At 37.0% G+C, this 24,551-nt stretch overlaps 1 protein-coding gene across 2 annotated transcripts in view; it reads right to left on the bottom strand.

The window, feature by feature from the left end:
• Nucleotides 1-24,551, bottom strand: part of STIM2 (stromal interaction molecule 2) — a 66,302-nt gene that overhangs the window by 3,866 nt on the left and 37,885 nt on the right. For both annotated transcript variants that reach the window (XM_065060676.1, XM_065060677.1), the window contains exons 3-10: nt 13,885-13,999; nt 6,830-6,941; nt 6,106-6,221; nt 4,587-4,764; nt 3,503-3,680; nt 2,744-2,911; nt 2,436-2,536; nt 1,897-2,135 (exon numbers count right to left, since the gene is read on the bottom strand). In XM_065060676.1, the coding sequence (XP_064916748.1) occupies nt 1,897-2,135; nt 2,436-2,536; nt 2,744-2,911; nt 3,503-3,680; nt 4,587-4,764; nt 6,106-6,221; nt 6,830-6,941; nt 13,885-13,999 (1,207 nt within the window). The remainder of the gene's footprint in view (nt 1-1,896; nt 2,136-2,435; nt 2,537-2,743; nt 2,912-3,502; nt 3,681-4,586; nt 4,765-6,105; nt 6,222-6,829; nt 6,942-13,884; nt 14,000-24,551) is intronic.

The raw sequence follows: 24,551 nt of genomic DNA, 5'->3' as shown, positions 1-24,551 counted from the left end.
TCAAATTTTGTCCATCTTATGAGATCAAAGGATGCTGGGGCAAGGTAACAGCCCAGATAGTTCACTTTAGATCCAGAGATTGAAACAGTCTTGCTCATAACTGACCTGTCTGCACACTGCATTTTGCCTGAAGCCTCCTGAGTGAGACCAGCCCTTTTCCTTCTGCCCTTCCTTGTATATATTTGTCCTTTTTTTTTCTAAAGGATAGGAATAATTTAGCAGTTACCAAACTAACCTACAAAAAATTGATGCCTGAACTGGTTTCAACAACAGATCGTTGAGTGTATTTTCCCCCTCTTTACCCACCCCCAAGTGTTTCCAGGGGTTTTTAACTGAGTAGATATTTTAAAAGCTAGAAAACTAAGACAAAGCTACTTCCCCAATGTGATCACTTTAACAAAACCAGGCTCTTATGCCTTACCAAAATTCAGAATAGCACATTTAAAGTTTTGTAATGTTACTAAGATTCAAATAACTTTCATCACTGAGTGAGACAACATCTATTAGGTAAATACTTCCAAATAAGCTGAACTTTAACAAAAAAAAAATATTGCAAAAGCTTACATAAAGTTTCAACTAAGTATGTTCTTACAAACTGTGCAGTCCTTTTCTAATCATAGTTCCTCTGAACAAACTGCAGTTCATTCTCTGGCTTCATTTCTATGCAAGAGCTGAATGAGAAGAATGACTGAAAAAATTCACAAGTCTGAAGTCTTATATACATATCCAAGTGTTCTGTCATTTTAGACCATCCAGAAAGTCATAATAACAAATGGAGCTTTTCCTTTTGCAATCAAACAGGTTTCTCCATACAGACTTGGAAGTTCAACTCTAGGCATCCATATTTTATTGGGCCATCCAGGAAATTTGTTGCTTAGGTTCAAATCAAAGCCCACACAGTGAAGCTGACTAGAGAGACGGTTTTCTTTAAAAGTGATCAGAACTTGCACTAAGTAGTATTGCAAGGGGATTAATGAACTTTTCAATGTAGTGTACGATTGGTACATTCAGAAGAAAAACACATGCACAAGGCACACTAAAGGAAGCCAGCAAAGTGGTGACCATTCTCCTTACACTATTTTAAAATACAGTTCTTATTTATCTGGAGAAATCCAGCTCTGGAAAAAAAATGTACGCATATGAGAAAGTTTTATTCCCTACTCATTCCTCAGGTTGATATTGCTTGTTTGGGAGCTCATTTTTTATTTGTCTCTGGAGTCCAGTTAATCACAACTTCCATCAAACTGGCTCTTGTATTGACGCAATGACTCAAGATACAAGGGTGGTCTGAATTCCCAGTGTGTATCTTCAGATCGTAGTCCAACCAAAGCTGAATCTCCCTCCCTCCAGCATTTGGCCTCTCTGCCTCACACTCAAAACAACCCACTGTATCCAAACAAACATTCTGCCTGAAAGCTTTCCTTGGACAACAACAGGATTTTGTTCCAGACACTAAAGAATGCTTGAAGAGCTACGTAGCACACAGCCTCTCAAAAGGTGGGATCATCCTGGTAGCTCAAGGGACCCTAGACTAACCCCATTCCTTCCATCTGAAAAAATAAATGTGCTAAGAGAAATTTAACATTACTCCTAAATTTTTGTTTAAGTGGCAATCCAAGCATGACAAGCAGACTTTCAAGACCTCAGCTGGATTCGCCCCTGTCTTTCCCCTCACAGAAACAGAATAAAGGCTTTTTTCTTCATGTCATCTTTATTGCAAAACCCAGTTTTCAATTCACGCAAATCCCAAAAGATGCATTGGAAATGCTGGATATAACTTGGGTCCTTTTGACTTTCATCCAATCCTGTTTTATTTCAGCACTCCTTTCCCACCTTACTTTAAAATCCTATGCTGTCACAACTTTTCCCCTTTCTTTATACTGACTCACCACTTACCATGAAACTGTGAAACTATTGGAGGAGTATCTTCATCTAAGTCATCAACTCCCCCTGCTATTGGGTAGGGAGGAATGGAAACTCGGGGCATAACTACCCAGCTGTGATCAGAGTAAAGAGAGGAGGTCAAGCTTGGTAGCCCAGAATTGTGTGCTATTTGAAAACCACAAATCTTCTCAATCTGTTGCCATCGATAGAGACGCTCTCGCAAACATGTTGTCAACTCAGAGAGTGCTTTCCTGAAGAAAAACAGACATTAAAATTACATACACTGCACTTAATGATAAAGCAAAAGAACACAAGTTCAGTCACTCCAGCATACCAGAAGATCCATTAGGACTGTCCAAATATTCACACTGGAATGTCTTTTAAACTATTTAACTTAAAAGCACAAAACCACTAAGACAGTAATATATTTTAAACTATTTTACTTAGAAGTGCAAAACCACTAGGACAATAAATTCCATTACTCTCAAAAACTTCCATTGTTCCAGGGATAAATAATCACAAAAGAATATGCATCCTGGTAATACTCTTACTTTGCTTCCAGGATTTTATGGTCCACTTCATCAAGGGAGGAGCTGTGTGCAACATGTAATGTTCCAAATACAGTGCTTCTCTTCTTTTTTATCTTTTCTGCCTGAAAAGATAAAATGAAATGCATAAAACCAGGGGTCATATACATACACATAAACACATGACAAAACATTAGCAATATTGACAGGTAGCAAACAACAACTCAGAGGAGAAAAAAATGCAAATACTTATCTAAATAAATTGTATTTACTACTTCATATATTTAGCAACAGATCAGATAAGTCTTCAAGTATCTGAAAATAGTCAGTACCTCATCTTTGGCAATTGCTAGTTGCATTTCTGCATGCTGTCTTTTGATATTGTAATACTGTACTTCAACTTCATGTGTTAACTGAAGCCACTTCTGCAAAGCTTCAGGAACAGACCAATTACTTCTCAGCTCAAACTCCTTCTCAGCCTTTTTTAAAGCCATGCGAACCTAGCAATCAAAAAGAAAAGTGTCACCAAGAAAAGAACTGACAGAAGAAGAAACTGGAACGTAAGCACCTTTCTACCCCACAGTAACATACTAAGGCTTTACAGAGCTTTGGTGTGTGCAATTGCTGCCAGGAAAGCAGATCAGACATCTCTGAAATATAGTACACAAATTTCCATATACTATATTTAGATTTTTTGCGATGGTATACAGTCCTTAAGCTAAAGCTTCAATATTTTTGTAAGACAGCATTTCTATTTAGTACAATCAACCCAATCTATTTCTTCTCAGAACAATGAGACAAACCTACTATATCTCATCTGATAATAAGACAGAAAGAAGCTCTTTTTCTTTTGTTCCATGAATCCAACAACATTAGAATAAGCTAATATACAGAGTCTAGGTCTTTTTATAGCTTCAGGATTATTTTACTAGATAATGGCATGACTGACAGAAAAAAACCATTAAGTGCTCTTAGAACTTTTGCATTCAAATCTAGCATTAGAGTTAAGCTGCTTTAAATACAGCTAAGGATCTAATAAAACCAGGACCAATTTAAAGTCAAGACTAAAATGATAAACAGTTTGCAGATACCTGTACTAGCTCTTCCTCTGCATATTTGAGCCTACTCAGCTCACATTCAGCTCCCTCCCTCAACTCCCTTAGGCGATGAGCTTCCCGTTTTGCATCATTGATCTCATCCATCATTTTGCGCTCCAGATTTTGCTTTTCCACAGCAACATTTCTATTCTCTTCTTGTGCCTTCTCAAGCCTTCACAATTGAACAAAAAATATGAGAAAATACACAGCATACTTGCTAAAAGTTGCAGTCCTCAGAAGAAAATGTGTCCAGCAACAGGGCAAGGGGCACAAACCAAAACACAAGGGGTTCATCTGAACATCACAAATCACCTTTTCAGTGTGAGGGTGACAGCAGTGGCACAGGCTGCCCAGGGAGATGGTAGAGTCCCCATCTTTAGACATATTCAGCAGCTGCCTGGACATGGTCCTGGGCAACCTGTTCTACATGATCCTGCTTTAGCAGGTGGTCTGGACAAGAAGACCTCTGTAAGTCCCTTCTCATCTCAACCACTCTGTGATAGAGACTATGCAGGCTTCTTGGATCAGCAGCAACGTGATATCCACATCGGACAAAACATGCAAACTTTTAAGTGAACTTTCATTAAAGGTATAAAATGACCAAAATATGAGTCTTCATAGAAAACGGAGTTAAAGGTTAATCAGAGAAGACTATTAACTCTCACACTGCCAAATAAGCAACAGAAAGTAATCAGTCCAGGTCCGTTTCAACCTTAAGAGATTAAAAACAGGAGAAATGTTCTCATTTCCATGTATATAAGTATTCCAAAGTAAACTAATTATATGAAAACAACAGTATATGCTGTAGGTAAAAAAGACTGAACTTCTATTCTCTACCTTCATCCTCAAGTTCACGTTGCCCACTAAAACATGCAGGAGGAATTTCTATTCCCCCTCCCCCACAAGAAAAAAAAAAGAAAAAAGAATCACTGAAATCAGCATTTCCACACAAAATCAGGATGAACAAAATCCATAGGCAGCCTAATGAAAATAACTTATGACTGTAAAGAATCTGTATTTGCATTTAACCTCAAAACAAAAGGAGAACTAAACACTAACTTTTTATATATTTTTTTACCTTTCCTGCAAGTCAAGAAGACTTTGCTCTGCTGTTTGAAGACTTTCTAAGTCCTTCATCATTTTTGTGATGTGCTCTCTTGAGGTTCTGTTCTGAGTATATGCAAACCAGCAGCCTCCAAAACCAATAACTATAGAAACTGTTAATATAAAATCCTTCATCCAGTTGTGAGGGGGACCTGTGTAGAGAATAACACGATCACTAACTAGGTAATTGATACAAACCATGGACTTCCCCTCCCCACCAGCCTAAAAGGTGACTGAACCTGATGGTAAACCGAATTCCAGCTCATTTATCTCAAATAATCTCCAACAACTACCTTTTAATTTTTCAAATGTATTCCAGGGCCAGTAACTCCACTCAAATACAATCTACTTAATGTATACTAAAACATACATTACATTGAGGAAAGCTTACTAAATGTTTACAGTACATAATCTGTATCTTTGTTCAAAGGAGTTCAGAGAGAGTTTCCCCAATTACACTTTATGAGGCCAGTATGAACTTCAGTTACGCTGAAGTAAGTTCTCCCCAGTTCGTTTTCCCTGGGATACCCTACACAGAGTTAAAAACACACTTGTAGAAAATGAAGTAGATGTTAATAGGGTACTGATAGGGTATCCGATAGCAGCACTTTTCAAAAGCAAAACCTGGACTGTCAAAGTATCATATCCAAGATTCACATAAACTTCTTTGTTAGTACAGCTTTTATAGTCACTTGGCCCTTTGTATAATAAACTTTTAAAAGACAGTTTCTGATAGCATTAAAGGTACAATACAAACACAAAGGTGGGGTTTTTTTCCTCCCTAAAAATCTCCAGCACAGCTCTGTCAGGCTAACTCAGATCAGCTGGGCCAGTTCAGATCTGGCCTGACTTTTGCAGTCATTCACTACTCTCCAAACTCACCACCAAGCTCTAGAAAGGCTTCCCAGTTGAGGAACACCCAACACACACAGCACCACAAGAGATGAGTAACTGTGGGGATGTGGTAGGAAATGTCTGCATATGCTACAACGGTTCCGATGTGGAACTGCTGCATAAAATCTTACTTCACCTAAAGCCAAGTCTGCACAAAAGGCACTGGTATTGGATTTGCACCACTATCTCATTTTTTTTTTCCTTAAGGAAGGCCATCTCCTCCCACTTCAATATCCCAGCTTACACTGTACAAGCTAATCAGGAGGTTAATATAACATTAGCTGTAAGTGCAATTTAAACAGTCAAACACACTTAGAGGGCATTTCTTGCCACACAGAAGCCAACATTAATCTGTCAGGTGGGGTTATACTAAAATATCTACATAATCTTACACACAGAAGTGAACCTTTGTCCTGATCCCAGAATCTTGATAACCTTCATTAATTCATTAGCCATGCCATTTAGTTCACAACACATACCAAGCAATCCATTAGTACATCAACAAAATATCCTACCTACAGTATAAAGAGTCACTGAAAGTATTTTCTGTTGAATTCTTTCAAGTAAGAGAAAAGAAAGAACTCCAGAAAGTTACTAACGTGTGAGAGGTCCAAATAAAACAACATCCAAGGCTTTAAGCTGAAGCTTCTGTCTATGGCTCCGGTCAATTATTTTCAAGTGAGAGATCATGAAGGCATGTTCATTTACTGCTATCCTGTTAAGGATAAAACAAAACGTTACCTATTCCACAAGCCATATTCAAAATTAGTCTATGGAAAAAAATACCTGAATATCATTTCCCACAGTTATACAGATTATAGCTATGTAATTAGATAGATATAACAAAATTACAGTAGTAGCATTTTAAAGAAAGGCATATCAGCATGTGGCAAAGAATGAATGTCAAATCAATTCCCTATTCTTTTCTTTCTGGAATAATCATAAACCAAAACCATCTGGCATAGTTAAAGGTAATAGTATGTTTGCAGACTTGTGACATCAACTCTGAAATACATTCAGCACTCAAATTTATTAGTTATGCTCAAGAAAAGGGATTCTGCAGGTAGTTTCTGATGTATACTCATATAACAGATTGTAAGTTGTTCAAAAGAAAGTTCACTACCACATAGCATTATGTGATCATTGATAAAAGCTTCGCCAAAAAAAAAAAATGCAGCCAGCTCTTCAAACCTGCAAGGATGATTCTCTTTTCATGCATCTGACCATATCTTGTGAGACTTCAGGTTCACATAGCTGTTCCCACATACAAACTTAAACAGCAACCTACAGGGAATTATTTGAAACTAGTCTAGAAGCATTCACCTGGGAAGTGTTGTTCCATTGACATTGCTGTCTCTAAAATTCTTTTCATACTGGGGCAGCTCAACAAATTCTGACAGCCACTGAAGAGTGTCCTCTTGAGTCCAGTTATGAACTGAAAAAAAGTCAGTTCAATTACCTTTAATTTTTTTAAAAGCCCATAGAAAAACATAGACAACAAGCAGTAGAAAAGTACGTTACAGTGAGCAAGAGAGTTTAGCCAAATATAATTGCAGAAAAATTAGCATTAACATTCACCAAGGTGTTTCTGGCATTTTGCCTTTTTCATTATATGCTTCTCAGAGGAAGCTTAGATCAACTATAAACAAAACAAGCGTGGAACCAACAAAAACATTTCTTTATTAAAAATTCCACAGAATAATTTAGTGTTTTGCTTCAGTTTAAATCAGGACAGCATCTTGTGACTTTTATCTACTTAAACTGATCTCAGCCTCAATCCTTTTGTTCTTGTCAGCAGGTGCTGTAGCCATTTAAGGCAATGCACCAAGATCTTTCCCAGGATGATGGCTTAAGAACTTGTTTTCACTAGAATCTTCACACAGGTTCATGCCTACTAACCTCAAAATGAGAGCAGAGAGGAAGAGTAGATTGAACAAAAATACTGAAAGCCAGCAGAATTTTAACAGGAAAACAAATCTTAAATATGTTCAAAATGGCTGTCTTGCATGCAATAATATTCCCCCTAAGAAAAATTATTTAAATATGTCAAGAACAATTAATAATTTTCCTTTATAACATCAGTCTACACAACCTTTCAAAGCTACAAAGATGCTCTAAGAAAACACCATCCCCACATATAAATAAATAAATAAATAAATAAAATAAAATATAAAAATTCACATTTCTGGCCCTTACAGGCCAGCTGCTCCAGCTTCATTCTGAGAAAGTTGAAGGGAAATTGTTCTCTCCATTTATGAAGTCTGCAAAAGTTTGCCTGCACATGAAACAGCCTCCTTCTGGACAAAAATATCTGTGCATGAACAGACTTTTTTTTTTAAACATTTCTCTATCTAAAACTACTTGCATATGAAAATGCTGGTCAGAGATTTCGTTAGAAACCTTATCACAAAGACACATTCTTAGTGGTGAATTTTGACAATGGTCCTTTAGAAAGAGCTGCTGAAATCCTGACAGGTAAGCTACAGGCAATAAAAATTTTTGAGTTCAAATTCATACTGAAACTGAAATAAGGACTTCTAGGTCTCTTGTCTATACTGGCGTAGCTGAAAAGCTTAAACATTTCAGATCTTCATTCCAGACAACCAGAGACGGAACACATTTCACAGACCCACTTACAGCTTTAAAAAATAAACTCACAGTACAAAGCGCTTGTATGCTACCTATGTGAATGGCTGCACCTCCTTCCCAGCACGTTGTCCCTTTTCATCCTCTGCTTTTGAGGCAAAATTTCCAGGTCTTCATCTTATAATGGTCTCGGTTTTGTCAAACTACTCTAAGCTTTTATGCAAAATGCCTGGTCTCTGTTTGTAAACAGATTATTTTGACATTGCAAAGATTCTTAACTTTTTTTGCAAAAAATAAGTGATTAGCTTTACAAATCCTTCTGAGCATCTCAGAAGGGTTGTACGATCATTCAGAAAAATGCCACCTTAACTGCAGAAATATGTTCATAAACTAATCCAAAGCAAAAGCATTGTTTTGATGTGACATAGGGAAAAAGTTGCTTACAATAGCTACTACACACTACAGACTTTATCACTGACAGTACAGAACATGCAATGTCAGACATCACATCATTCACTGAGTTTCTAAACTGAGGGAGGTGGCAGGGGGGGCGGGGAGAAAAAAGAACATCAAGAAGTCTCACTTTTACTGCTGACAGTATTTTGTAGTCACTGTTGAAAAGTACAAGTTTTTACCTCTACATAATTCAGTAGTAATTTTAAACATATCACCATGTAAAAAATGAAGTACATATTGAAGTCACATCTGTTCTACCATATACATCTGACATGTCAATCAGATCTGTTCTGCCTCTTAGACTGGTGTGATGTTTCCTTCATAGAATATCAAGCAAATTTCCCCAAACAAACCACTAATATTTAGGAAAAAACATTTTACTATTCATGATTTATTTCTGTGTCAGATGTCTGTGTTGATACAGAAGCCACGAAAAGAAACAACCGAAGCCTATCCCGAAACAGAATGAGAACTTGTACTTACTGTATTCTTCTTACACTGCTACCCGTCTACATCAAAATTAATTTCGATTACTCTTTGGTATATGTTGTGCCTTTTTAAATGGCCACTCGCCATCTAAACTAAGCACAATCGACACAGACAGGCAACTCTTATTCTGGGAATTCACAGCCTGAATCTCTGCCCATACACATATTTCACAAGTAATTTAGATTTATATATAAACTAATTATGCATTAGCAGAATTCCAGTGTAAGTACCCACAAACCCCTAAATTTCCAGGTGGAACCAGACCCTGAAACAAGACCATCCTCCCTTTCCTAAAGCACCAGTCAAGCCCTGAGAGACGGATTTTTCTCAGTGAAGACATTGAGACTGTTTCTTTTTGTTGATATCTTCTATATGATCTATATATATTACTAAGAAGTACTGATTGACTTGCCTGCAATGAGACCTTCTGACCAACATATATGTTTATTCTACAGCAGCACACAGTACTGAGAAGCAAACTGACCTTTCTTCAGCAGAAGCAGTTAGTCTTCTGAAACATGACACAAGACAAGTGATAAGACACCAGGTGTACTGGAAGTCAAGCAGGCCAGCTGAAATTCATCTTGATCAGCATTGCCAATTGGAATGTGACAGCTCCAACTAATTAGCTGAGGTTGTAACTTTTCCTTATTTTAAACACCCAAAAAGAATACAGTGCTTCAGCTGGTGGAGTAGTGACTGACAACTACTTCAAGTTAAATGCACGTAGCATTAAAGAGTAACCATAATATCCTTCCCTCTCACACCTATTTTTACAAATAGATGTCTTGAGAGAGGATGTCAGCAACACACCTTGGGCAGGCAGGTGTAGAAGCCACTGTGTTTACACCCCAGTGCAGCACTTAGTCCATAGACTTGCATCAGCTGTTCTATTTCAGATCACAAGTTTTGTGGTGTTTGTTTGTTGGTTCAGTTTTGCTTTGGTTTTGTTTGTTTTTGATTTAACTGCTCTAATAACATATCTGAAGGTGAAGACAGCAAAAGTAGTGTCAAACTGTCCCTATATGAAAGTTGCTTCTTGCTAACCCACATTAATGGCTGATTAGAAGATCAGGCTATATATCACTTTTTCATGTTAAATTTATCATGTAGCACAGTACTTCAGGGTGGGGAGGTGTGAAGTAAAACAACACTACACTATCAGCCCCGGCACTCCTATGAGCCTCCTGCTCCTCTCAGGAATGAAGTTATGTTTGGTAAGAGTATTTCATGGCAAGGACCGAATGACAGCCATACACCAGGCTTACAAAGTTGAGAACAGGCTGACCAGGCAATATAGAAAAACAGAAGACTGCTCTGAATAAAGTAAACAGGCTTCAAAAGTTTGTTTTATTTTAGCAAGACTTTCAGCAGCAACATCAGTATGACATATGCTGCCACCAGTAGGTTTTTAAATAGCATGAAAAGTCAAAAGAGGGGAGTGACCTTGAGCATCTTTACCACAGTTTAACACCACAACCCTTGCTTCCCCTCACGCAGAAAGGCCAGTCCACAGTGCTGTACTGGTCCTGCCTGGCACAGCACCCAGCATGACGTAACCCATCCTTACCCAAGCCCTGCTTGCATATGCATTTCCAGTCTCCGGATGTTTAAAACCTGAGACAGCAAACAATTAAGAAAGTGCAAGGCAACCATAACATCTTTGTGGTATGCAGCTTAGTCCCAGTTGCTGCAACACCACTTGTGCAACTTTACCTGAGAATAAAAGTTGATCACACATACAAACAAAAAGCTTTTTTTTTTTTTTTCTTTATCCCCTAGTAAATAAGGTGCCAGACTTTAGGTCACCTCCTACTCACCACAGAGAAGGAAGAAGAGTTAAAGAAAAAATATACACACAAGGGAGGGAAGAAGCTTTCTTGTATTACAGAACAGTCTGCAGGACATACTACACATTGAGTATCAAATATGCCATAATGGTAAAGAGAAACTACTATTTAAGACAGTTTGTAAAAACTAGTTTTTAGTACAACTCTGATTATTCTGAAAAGAATAAACCCATTCACGAACTCCACGTTTGACCACTATAGTTTTACTTTCCTGCAATATCAAGTCCCAAGGGACAATGCTGCATCACCAAGAATGCAGCACACTACCTATTCACCAAGACAGGTCAGAGAACTACACAGCTGAAGACCCCAACACTGATTTTACAGACCCCCTTACTATCGAGACTAAATACCTACACATCTCTCTTCAGACAGCAACTTCATATGATCTTAGTCCATTAGAGGAGCAAAAAAAAAGATAAATCGGACACCCTCAAGACACAAAACTTCCAGAGATAATTGTACAAAGACTGGTATTCGGACATCAAAACAAATGTTCATGTGTCACCTTTGCTGTACTCACAACTACCACCTCTTCAAGGCCCTCGTAGAAAGAACACTGAAGATGCACCTTGAATTTTAACCCAACAATAACTACTATGCTTGATACTTTAGAATAGCTGAAAGGCTCTGAATAGGTATAAATACTGCTTAGTTAGAAAGGAAGGGAGATGGTCAAAGCAAATACCAAAAAACAAGCATATACTGGCATTTACATTTAAGGAAAAGACACACACAGTAATGGAAGACAGAGGACTTCAGAAAGCAGTGTTTTCTATGCTTTAAACAGCTATGATAGTTCTTCTAGCCATTCTTCTAGATGGAATTCTCTGTAGAATTATATTACAAGATTTTAAAAAATGAATGGTCACAAGAAGCAGAAGTAACATCAACCAAACTACATTAAGTGACAGTGTTGTTTTGTACTAAAGGACTCATTGAAACTGTGCAGCAACACAACATAATAGGCTGGATGCTGATTTAAGCTACAATATTATTCCCTGAATGCAGGCAGAACCTATAGCAGCTTTGAAACACTTGAATTTGCACCAGTACAGACTTTGCCTTAAGGATTCTGTATCAGATGGGGATACCAAAACCTGCCCAGTGCCAGTAATATTAAAAAGCAATATTCTGAAGCTGCTTTTTTAATTTTATGAGGCAATTTTTAAAGCTTTAAATAGAGCTAATCCTCAGGGTTTCATTAACTTTTCAAGCAATTCTTTAAAAATAGCATCTGTTTTTCTTTGTTCTAAAAGGAGACACCGAAGAGCAATGGCACACTCACTATCTTATCTTTCTCATATCACCAATATCTTAAACAGAAAGCATGTCTAAGCTATTTGACAAATACTTAAGACAAACATCCACATAAAGCAAGCTTTATGGGAAGGAATGGGCAATTCTACCCAGCATAAACTAAGCAGCAATAGACGGCAGAAGTGCATAAGCACTAATGGGCACTGTCAAGGGCACTATTTAGAGCTTGTAATTCTCACACAGATCCCTCAACAGGCTACTTAACAAAGTTTCAAATTACTGATACCGTCATTTACACTACCTTCCACGCTCTTGTTTAATGCTGTCAGATTGCATTAAACTGGCACTATAAATTAGCAACACGTAAGAAACAAATCGGAATTCCTAAAACATCTAGAAAGGAAAAGCAGTATTATCCAAGTTTCCTAATATAAAACAAAAAGAGTTTATTATTTGAGAGGCTTCATGCTTTCTAACAGTCACCTGACCATTGTTAACACTGTTTTGGAGCCTCGTTCTAAGTGTCTCCCTGTGGTGCAACTTAAGTTTCCTCAACAGGATGCACAGCAAAGCCATTACAAGCAGACACAATAAGACCAGACATTCCTCTCAAAACCTCTTGAGTCTTACTGTGATCACTACATTCAGGAAACCTGAAGCAAAGATATACATAACAGAAAAATTAGAGCCTAAATTTCTAAAGAGTTACTCCTAAGTTGGACGAACAATTGACAGGAGATAATTTTCTCTGATAATTTAGTTGCAATGTTTCCACTGAACAAAATCTGTAGTTAATAAGCATTTACAGAAGATTTGTGAATATGAAGCTAAAAATCACTGTTTAAAACATAGATATTTGCTACACAGCAAACACTTAACCAATGTATTACCTCAGACTAAACTTAAATGACTTCCTGCATTAGCAGAATGAACCAATGGTGTGGTCCTAGTCTCGTTCTTCTTTTGTTCCTACTTTTAGTAGTTTGACTAATACCAACTTTTAGATCTCTACATGTTCACCATTAGCACACCACCATGTGAAAGATGTAGGAAAAAAAACAGCCTTTTTCTCCTAACTAACATTCTGGACCTCTAAAAACTCTGTTTTTAATCACTACATCCTGGAACATATTTGGTAAAGAACACCATACCATTCATTATGTACTGTCTTTTGATACTGAGAGTATTTGGCTCAACTTATTTCATTCAAATCAAAGTGGGGGAAGGATGATTGTGTTAGGTTGTCAGTCCATTTTTTTGTATCCTAAGTTTGAAGGGATTTTCCAAAATGGTTTGGACTAAGAATTCTAGCTTTTTATAGCCCAAAGAAAGTTTACGTCAATGAGGAAGCACATTAGACTTTCCACTTAACATGGTGTACAATAAATGTTTAAAAAACAGCTTGACAACAGCCCTGAGAACTTACTAAATTAAAATCATGTTTATCTGGAATTCAGTGTTTGCAACAGTCACTTTCATAAGTTACAACCTCATCATGATGAGTGTGTAAGCTAGCTTAGTTTACTTACACCCAACATGTCAATATGAAATTAACACTAGCTGGACTGAGTTTTTAGACAGGTTTACATATGCCTATAAATAACAATACCAAAATATTCATAAAGATGGTATAAAAGAGGTCATCCAGTTACTACTCTAAACAACTTGGTGGAAAAATCATTTAGTTATGTCTGTTTCTACAACCGCCATCATTTTTAGCTAGACTTCTTTACCTACCTTCAGATGTTTTCCAGCGTTTCCACAGATCCTCAATGGTGATATGTTTGTCTTCTCTGTGCAGGTGACTATGTTTATTAGAGGCATCCTTGTATTGCATATCTTCCCTTAGAAACTGAAGAAAAAGGGAAAACATCATCTTAATATCATGCCAAGATAACTATTTCCAAACAGAAACTACAGGTAAATCAGGAAAGATAATCTTTACCATATATTCCCCATGTAAGCAGCACACAATTTAAGCTGACTACATCAAACATTCAGAAAGCAAGTTAAACACACTTACAGGATCTGACTTTCACAATAATTAAATCTAGGAAAACTGAAGGTGCAATTGCTAGTATACTAGGTTTAACAACATTATTAGTATGCCTTAGATTTAGAGTGCTTAACCACACAAGTCATACTGCAAACTTCTCTATTATAAAGACATTTAGCCAACTTCATCTACTTGAAAATAAGACCATTTAAGATTTGAAACTGTGCCAGTCTTTACAGATGAGTAATACCTGAATCCTGCTACACTAGCTCACTACAACTGCTTGAAGGATGAGAAAGGTGTTGACTAACTATTACTAGAGTCCTTTGATTAGACAACAAAAATTTGACTTCTATTTCATCAAATTAAAAGAAGTCATCTTAGGGCCAATTTTCTTCTTGTTAATCATTCCTCAGTGGTTACACTACAAGCACAGAAGCATTACACAAAGCTGTTTCATTGTCAGTAATTAACAGGATGCCTACATCAAAGTACTGCACTGTGCCTTTTGGTAAGCATGATAGAAAGAGAGATCCTGCAATCACGTCATATATAGCAGTGTTCTGTCAGTATTTCACAAGTCACTATAAACAGCGTCTCCAACTACATACAAGGAAAAGAAGCATGGAGATGTAAAGGCCATTTTATTTTTATTTCAGACAGGCCTAGAAAAGTTGGAATACTGGTTAGAAAACCACCTTCACATCAATAGTGGAAATCTTCCATACATATCAGTCCCTAAATGCACAGCAGGAACAGTGTCTGTGGGTGGAGATCTTAGTACCAGAAAACTAACATGTGAGCTAAGTAATCTTCCAGAGCATTCCATTCCTGAAGGATACATCTGTTTAAATAAAATCAGATATAGATAGTCACTACAGCTAACTCAAAAAACAGCTTTTTATGTTGCTACTCATATGTCATCACCACTTCAAGCCGAAGTGAGGAAGCAGGCCAAGCTACCAATGCACTGCAGAAGACCCCACTTCACATTTAGTCCTGGTAGTAATTTATCTGCAGAGCTTCCCACATAGGCCCCATTTCTAACAGATCTAGAGGTCATGTCATTCAAGAAACTGCAGGAGAGACTGAAAAGTAATCAATGTTAAATCATAATAGTAACTCTTAATAAAAACAGTGTATGACACTTATTAAAAACGTATTAAAAGCTTCATTCTTAGTAGGAAGTAAGGAATCTAATAAATGAGAAGCGATTCAAGTTTCTCCAATAACTGCTAGACATGGGATAAAGCACCAGTTGCCTTTCCTAATCCAATTGTAAAGTCATATGTAACTTTTAGTTCCAAATACAGCTTGGATGCAAACCCTCTCTCATTCATCTACCATTCCAAAACCTTTTTGATTGTCAGACATTAGCTTTCTAAAGTCTTTTGATCCTTAAAATAGTTCCACTAAACCCATATGAACTGAACAAGCATTTTTAACTTCTCTTCTGTATGTATGAGAAAGGCATAAATATAGATATACACCCATTCTATACATGAGAAATATAGGAGTAATTTATGAAATATAGGAGAATAACTGAAAATAACAGTTGGGGCAGAGGCAATTACAGAACTTCTGAAACACCATGGACCCAGCAACTGTAAAATGTACAAGCACAGAAAAGGACTGTAACTATAGCTGTAACTATCTGCAAATATAAAGATATCTGCTGCATAACCTCTGTCACATATTCCACAGTCCAAGTATGAACTCTGAGTACTTCCCAAATTGGCATAACTACCATGAAGCTGGCAATCTCCAGAGCTAACATCCAATGTGCAAACAAGGGCAGATTATCTTATTTATTCCCACTCTGTAAACTGAAGAAACCAAACAACAAAACAAAAAAAAATTCTTGTCCACTAACATCTCTAAGCCATTCCAGTTTAAAGTATAGTCTGACAGCTGAAACAGCAGGAAAAAAAATGAAGGGAAAAGGTAAAGAAGGCAAGCATCAGACTCCAAGCACCTACTATCACCAATGTGTTTTTTGAGAACTTGTGAAAAATGTACTAAAAAAGACAGAAAAATATATTACAGGTCCCTCCCTATAAAGACAATCTCCCTTCATAAGGGGGCTAAGGTACATGTTAATGCTTACTCTCAGCTTTCTAGTGACTGGTGATGCACTGCTCTGGGAGACCCCAAATGTCAGGTGTGGAAATTTGATTTAAAAACAAGCGCTACAGGCCGATCAAGTTCCTGAAGAAGAGCAGAATGGCATATGTGCTGTATGTGAAGGTTTCAGCACACTTTGCATCTCCTCAGCTAAAATTCATACCTCAGATCAGTTTTTTTCCTAAGAAATGAACTTGCTTCTATCTTTATTCCTAGTTGTAAGCAGAAGTTGTAAAATACAGTAGAATGTGAACGTTTGAACAGCTACAGGTGCTCTCAAAAAAAATCTGAATTGCTGTTAACAATTCTACATACAGGGTTGGGAATAAAGAAGAGAAGAAGCCAACTGATAAACAGAAAACCTTACATCTCACCCCAAAGCACTATAAGGTACTATAAGAAAGCATTCTGATTTAAAAAATGGGAGGAACATAGGTTCCCTTGGCACAGAGATAAGCAACGCAAACGACAGTTTTTGGAAAACTTGCAGCATTTCATGTCGTTCTGCTACAGAGCCCGCAGAGGGAGCAAGAGTTAAGGTATGAATCCACGCTCTCAACACACCGCTGGAACACAACCAGCTCCGCTGACAAGTTGAGGAGAAAAAAAAACGAAAAGCTGATTTCAAATTTCATCACAAATACAGAAAACAAATCCAAGTTTGAAGCACAAGATTTCCCAGGTGAAGGGGACAACAGTGAAAAAGATCTGGTTTATACTGAGAGATAGTTTAGAGTATTTTACTAAGTTCTTTTTTTAAAAGAGATTGTCAACACACAAACTTGCAAGAAGCTTGTGTTTAGTAATCCGTCCGCAGTAACATCGCAGAGCAAGAGATTATGTGTTTATGGATTTTCCTTCAAAAAAGAAAAGAGCCTCTCTTCTGTTCAGTTCTACTCGTATTGCTCCCAGATCCTGTGAAAACGACAACAATCATTTCCTCCATAAGGTTCTCTAACACCAGATGGTCACAACAGTAAAGGTACAGTGTGCATAACTATAAAGAGGCTGTTATGTTTCAAAGAATGAATGCATTTACTAATGAAAAGATATTATATCAAACATCTCTCTTTTGTTTAAAATACCTTTCTTTCAAGACTGGCCTAATATGGAAGTTCTCCTTTAAGAAAAGGAATTGTGTCCTAAATTGAAGAAAGCCATAAAAACAGAACAACTCTGGTAAAAACAGAGGATTTTTCTGTTCCTTGTCATGGCAGCTAATCTCTCTTCTGTTGCCCTGGTCATTAAGTGTACACAGAAAAGGTTAGAAAAATAACTCTAAATAGGGAGGTTAAAAGAATAAGCTCTAATAAAAACTATCTACGGATTATCTCAGCCAACATAATTATTCAAGAGGGAGAAGGCCTTTTGAGTCTACAAAGTTGAAACCAATAAAGCAGCAGATAAGTTACCTAAAAATTCTGTATGAAATGGATCATTTGTCAAAGTAGTTACTTCAAAAAACAAGTAGAGAGTAAAAAACAACATCACACCTAGACTCACAACTGGAGTTTTGATTCCAAAAGTACCACAACTGTGCCTCTACAAAAATTCACATTCCAAAGCCCAAAGTTCAGCACCATAATAGGTGGAGAGGAAACTTTCTCCTCCCTGGAGGTGACAGGGCTTGCGGAACCCTGGAAAGGAGTTACAGGCTCAGGTAGGCCACAACCTTCCTTCCTCTTCCTCGCTGTAACCTGATGCTAGAACGACCACCAAAATAAAATTTACAACCCTTCCAAAACAGGAAAAAAAGATACAGCAAAATTTAATACTTATCTGACATGGAGAGAGCACTTACAAACTAAAGCCACATGCAACCACACAAAAAGTTAAAATATGTTAAATTGCAAGAGTAGGCAAGTTGCAAGAGATGCTGGCTCCTTGAGGAGCAAATGAACAACTGCATACTTTTGCAAATGCCAGTGGAAAAGTAAAATTAACCACACTCGCTAACTGCAGAAGGAAGTATTCACATGCTATGTTTATATTTTGTTCTGGGTGAAGGCTCAAGTTTATGATTTTCAGTTTCATGAACTTAAAATAGACCCTCTAACTGACAAGTTTACTTTAAGAGCAATTAGTAACATATCCTGGCTAACTGTTCTGTCTTCCTTGAGCATCTATTCCTTAAACAGTGTTACTACTTTTGGTTTTATTCCATCAAAAGAAAACCTGCAAAAGTTACAACTTTGGTTTTCCTCTAATCCTACCTTCAGATACAGCTGGTCACTGTTAGACAGACATTTCCTCCCATCTACCGCTACCAGACTTGTTGGCAACTATTGCGATATCACATGTATCGACTAAGTTATGTCAAGTGTGCTTTTAAAAGGCAATGTTCAAGTATGACAGCATTCACAACTGCCTACCTTATGGAAATGGCTTCTAAAGATGTTGCACAGTAAAATAAGAAAATGTATTTAAGCAGAATAGAAAGACTACTAGAAACATGGGGGACATAGCCACAAAAGTGTTACCAAGTGTATCTTCAGTAATCTACAAACTCCATCGAAAAAATATTATTGCAGCTCAAAACAAAGCTGTAGCTATTCTACTGCAAAGTAAGCGTCGCAATCTCTTCAAGGCCAAGTTAGAATTTCCAAGGGGGCACTTCACTGTAGCAGGACTAAATGCCTGCAGTGCTACATAAACAGGTGCAGACAGCCATGTATTAGCTTAAGTACCTCCAAGGAGACAAGGCATGAGGTAGGTCTGATCCAAATCACATTGGAACAGGTTTCTATGCGACCGTAGCCACGATGACACACACTGCCTCTCTACAGAACTCCTTTGCACAGGCACAGCCGCAGCCTAACACGGTGGTACTGTTTTCAGACAAGACCTGGCTCCTGCCTGTCCTGCTTTGTAAAAAACAGGCTGTGTAGACATGCTCAAAGGTGCTTACAAAACTTCAGGAGGCTAGAAGACACTCTTGCCTGGGGACAAATACATTAGCAGTTGACTGATAAAATTCAATGGGAAAAAAACAAGACCTCTATTAACAGGTTTGCTATAATGGTTAGGAAGGTCAAAATATTCATTTGAAAGATTAGTATTTGTAGCAGAATGGTCTTGCACAGTGAAATGTAAAACACACTCAGGAGCCTTCCCAGTATTATGCAAAACATTTACAGTGTTTTCAGTTTCTGAACCACTGCAGCACATATTTCTCTACCACAGAATTTTGCCTAACCAGCTGACACTGAAGTATAAACTAGTTCCACAAATACAAACACCAGTTCATTATATAAATGTATGGATGAGACCAGAATACTAAGGGAATGTTAAAGGACATTTAGCATCTTGCTAAGTGTATATTTGCAAACAACAAAATGAAGCAAGAGCTCAGACTGTGGCAGAACCTTTCCCAACTGAAATAATAACACCTGGGGTAGACTCCTGAGGTTTATCAAGGTCCCAAGATGCAATAAACAAAATGATATCAAGCTTTTGAACAATGTCATCCATTACTTTTTAACATCTGTTCCATACATACTGTACATCCCCCCTCCCCAAAACTTCTACTAAATCTTTACACCCTCCAAGATGCAACAATGAAAAGGAAGAGAAATTCTATGCATAAATTTACTTTTGTTCAAAAATACAGAAAGGCTATTAACTTAAAGTCAGCCTGAGTTTAACGTTAAATTCTGAAAGTGATTTTTCATCTCACACATAATGCTCCTAATACCTATATTATACATACTTGTAATGGGAGCACCACACTATCTCGGCATCTAGTTCTTCAGGATTTCCTGTCACAGAATTTCTTGCAACTTTGCTCAAGTATTTAGTACTCACTACTGTCCAGAACAGATTATTGAAATGAATATGTCTCAGGTCCAAACTAGTAAATCATATTTCCTTCATTTTTATGGAATTTATCCATATTTTAAGGAATTAAAAGAACAGAGATATCCAGCGACTTCTTTCACCAACTCATCTTTACACAAATTGAATACTGAAATAAATAGCTTTATTTCAGCAGTAATTCAGAAAATAACTTCACATTGAAAAGTTCCATGTTAAATGTTATTTATCCAGATTCTCAATGCACAATATTTTAATTTAAAAAGCTTGTAAAATAAATTGTGATGTATAGATGCATGTAGCATTTTAATCGCTAGAAGAAAGGAAGCATAAACAACCAAGAATATGACTAGCAAATTAATTACATAATAAAAATAAGTAATAAGGGCACAAACTGGTTCTCCTTTATTTTACAAGCCTTTAATCACAAATTAATATTAAAACGTAAGTATAATGAAGCATGTTTCTGAACTCACTCTAGTTCCATAATTATAAATTTTTGACCAATATGTTTACATCTGACCTCTGTATCTTCTCCATTTTTATTTCCTTCTAGATTCTTTGACTTCTTTCTTTTTTAAACTCCATTTCTTCAACTTCTATCAAAAAAAACACAACCTACTCTCTCAAGACATTATGTTAGTCCCACTTCTCTTGGATTATTTGCATCTTGGATGCAAATATAACCTCAAGCCCTCGAATAGCTTCACAGTGCCCATCTACTCAGAGAACATCAACTTAAAGGATCGTGGGCTGTCAAATATTCTGCCCAGCAGATGTACTACAGCCAAAGTGCTATGTTACTATTGCTATTCATAGTCAGATCATACGAGCTACTTTTCTGCTTTAATCACTGTATGGAAGACAATCATCCTTCCCTGTTTTAGGCCACTAAAACTGGATTCTTTTTGATTTTAGCCTCCAGACAACATTTAAAGTCTGGCACTTTGCATATCACCCCTGAGGTTCCAACTTCTTTGATCACAATGTTAAAAGCCATTCTCTGATCATTTCATGCTTTCAATACTGCAGTCTCTTCCTCTCCACACAGTGTTTGTTGTCATTTTTTTTTTTTTTTTTTGGTGGTGGTTTTGTGTGAGGTTTGTTGGGTTGCGTGTTTTTTTGTTAAGTAATTATCCAAATGCACTCATTAAGAAAAACTCAAAATATCAAGATGTTAAGTGATCTATCCAAAGATCCCAGGCAAAGTTGTAAATTCATGCCATTAGCTTTGTGTGACATTAGAGGCACAGTTAGATATTAATATTTTCAAAACACCAACTTGTTCTATTTTAGAGAGAGATTCCTTGAGGAAATCACTTGATGTAGGATCTACATATAGAGGTTCTTTGGAAACAGGAAAAACCTATGTAAATAGTGAACATATGATAAGTCTGTCTTACTGCTTGTGCCTCTTCATCATTAAAACAAATCGTGTACATGTGGTGCAACAGATGCTTCCTGAGACAGATAGCCTCCCACAACACATGACTAAAACCTCAGTTAGTAATATGTTCTCCCTTTCACTCACCCTTTTACAGCCTGCCGCTTCAAACTAGTTAAAACAATTGCAATCTTTTGTATGTTAATAACAACATAATAATAGTAGGAGCTAGACTCAATAGAGAAATCTATATTAGCCTGTCCTAAGGATAACCATAGTCTTTTCCCATATCCTTCCTTTTACTCTCTGCTGTACCATGCTTTCTGGTTTTCACACTGTGATAGCATACTTTACAGAAATTAGTAAGTGCACAGTAAAGCATAAAGTATGACAAATTATTATCCAAAACATTTTTTTCCTTTAAGTTACGCTTCTTGTTTTGAAGTACATAATTCTACATTGACAATTCAGAGCAAGTACTAGCAAGTTATGTGAATCCTGAATGCAGAAAGAAAATTAAAACAAGTAGCTATGACAAAAGTTCTTTTTTCCCCAAGTATTTTGTAATAACTACAATTAGAAAAGTATATTCTAGTGAATTTATTTTTTTTTTCAGCTTTATAAATCTCTTAAATTATACCATCTAGTCTAACGTAGGTAACAGACCAAAGACTAAGGAAAAAAATATCTAACCATTCCATGCTCAAACCAGAACCACTCTGTCTTCCCTAGAAGACTTCAACAAATCCCTCATGTGTTTCAATGACTAATAAATCTTGGGCTAAAATTTAGATTGAGTTTCCCCCCATTGATTTGATCAAGGTCAAATACAAGCTTGTTTGCATTCCACACAAAGTAGATCCAAGTAGTTTCCAGTATCAGATAATTTTTGAGGAAACAAAGTTTCTTATAGAAGTTCAAATTTTTTTTACCTCCTAGAGAAACTCTCTCTCTGCAGAATGATTTTATGTGAGATAAAATTTCACAGAGGAAAACCAAAACTACAACATAAAACAGGGCATGAGGAACATTAGGAAAAATAATAGACTGTGCAGATTAAATGTCAGGAATCACTGTTGGGAGTTCTCAATTGCATTAGCAAATTAAAATAATTAAAATAAATAGTTCAACATCTTTAGCTCTTGTTACCTTCCCCTCTCAAAATAACTTATTTACAAGAACTTCCTTACTTGGTGTAAATATACACTTGTAATTTGTAACACCATTTTAGTGCTGGTAAAACAGGAAGTTATTGTACAGCATCACCATTTTGATGCAAAATAAAAAGCCAATGAATATCTGATCAACATAGTCAATATACTGTTCTTCCAGGAGTCTTGCAAGCAAAAACCATGCAGCACGAAACATGAAATCCATTACCCTGCTGTTAAGTAAAATCCCTGCATTTCATGTAAGCTTTTCTTAAAATAGTTGGGGGGGGTGTTTGTTTATTTTGCTTGCTTGTGTTTGGGTTTTTTGTTTGTTTGTACATTATCAGTCCTCAATCAAAACAAGCAGCATTACTCACTGTTACAGGGGGGAAAAAAAAAAACTGGTTTTGAAATAGTGTATATTAGGACACAATTAGTATATATTCTGACCTACTGTAATCAGGTAACTACGTAATTATTTTGTTAAAACGTCATATCTTTTAAGATTATGGTAAAGTCCCAGTAGAAGCACTACAACAAGAGCGCATAGATTAATATTTTCAAGAGTAGCTTCTGTTACTTGGATTTATCTCAACATTCCTCTAGATCAGGAAGAAACTTAAGGTCAGACATAAAGATGGTTCGCTGAAAACCAGGACAGATCTTCCAAATACTGATAAAAAGTTTCCAATGTATAAATATTTCAGCATTTTCTTTTTACTTTCTTAGCTTTTGTGTATAACAAATGCAACGTAAGTCAAGAGAACCACACAATGCTGAGAAGCTCCTCAGAAAACTCACACGCCAACACTAATGTTTCAGTTTGCAGACTGGATTGTGCCTGTCCCAAACACGAGAACAACCAAACATTCTGTGATAACAGAGCCAGATGATTTCCAGTGCCTGGACTACCTTGCCATGACACCCAGAGTAGATCTTTTTTTCCCTCCAAAGTTAAAAAGTACATCATTTTATTCTGGATCATTCTCTCCATTGTACAGTATTCCTTCAGAAAACTCATATCAACCAAGCATCAATCACTCACTGTTGATGCTGTTTGCACATAGTCACACAAAAGTAAGTAGCATCACCTTAAACTTGATAACGATAATTCACAACTCATTCAGGGAGAACAATCTGTCTGGAGAAGTTACAAAATAGGGAAGAGAAATCAGGATTAGATTCTTCTCCCACTCACCTCCAGTGAGAATGGACTTTAGAGCCACATGGTAATGCCTTTATTTTTAAGGGACAGGAGCTGAGGGGACATGTCTGCTCCCCTTACTTTCTCAACCCTGTACCTGACAGCTGCCAGAAAGCACGAGCAAAAAAACAACAAGGATATCTCCATTCCTATCCAGTAATTTTGAGAATCCTGATGGTCAAGTTGAGTAAGTGCAAGAGCAAGTCCTTCGCCAGGACCACCAGGAGCATGCCTACCAAACTCATTCAAGCCCAATCACAAAAAACTTCAGCCAGGTCTGAAAAAACTTCCTTAGTTCACAGGACTTAACCTACCATTAGCTTAAAGCAGAAGGTTCTTGCTACTCACCCGTAAAAAGTAATTAAAAACACATAAGAAAGGTTTCTCAACTGCTGTCTGTACCAGGTATTGTTTTACACCAGGCAGTGCCTGGAACAGATCTAAGGTATTAGAAAAAGAAAAACAACAACCAAAAAAAAAACACCAAACAACAACAACAGGAAAGCCCAGCGATGCCTTAAGCAAGAAAACCTTAGCACAAAGAAATTAAAATACCAGGTGGCAGATCATGTCAAGTCTGAGTTCCCTCATTGCAAGCTAAATCAACACTATTTGCCTACCTCTTACACTAATCACAACAATAAGAGCGTTTCTACATAGCTGTAGAAAACTTTCCTTTAGGCCAGAATAACAGACAATAATATTCCATTTCAGACAGTTCTAGAAATTAGA

Source organism: Columba livia, chromosome 4 (genome assembly GCF_036013475.1).
Source record: "Columba livia isolate bColLiv1 breed racing homer chromosome 4, bColLiv1.pat.W.v2, whole genome shotgun sequence".
NCBI lineage: Eukaryota > Metazoa > Chordata > Aves > Columbiformes > Columbidae > Columba > Columba livia.
The sequence above is the reverse complement of the archived record's forward strand: the minus strand, read 5'-3'. Positions and strand labels throughout refer to the sequence as shown.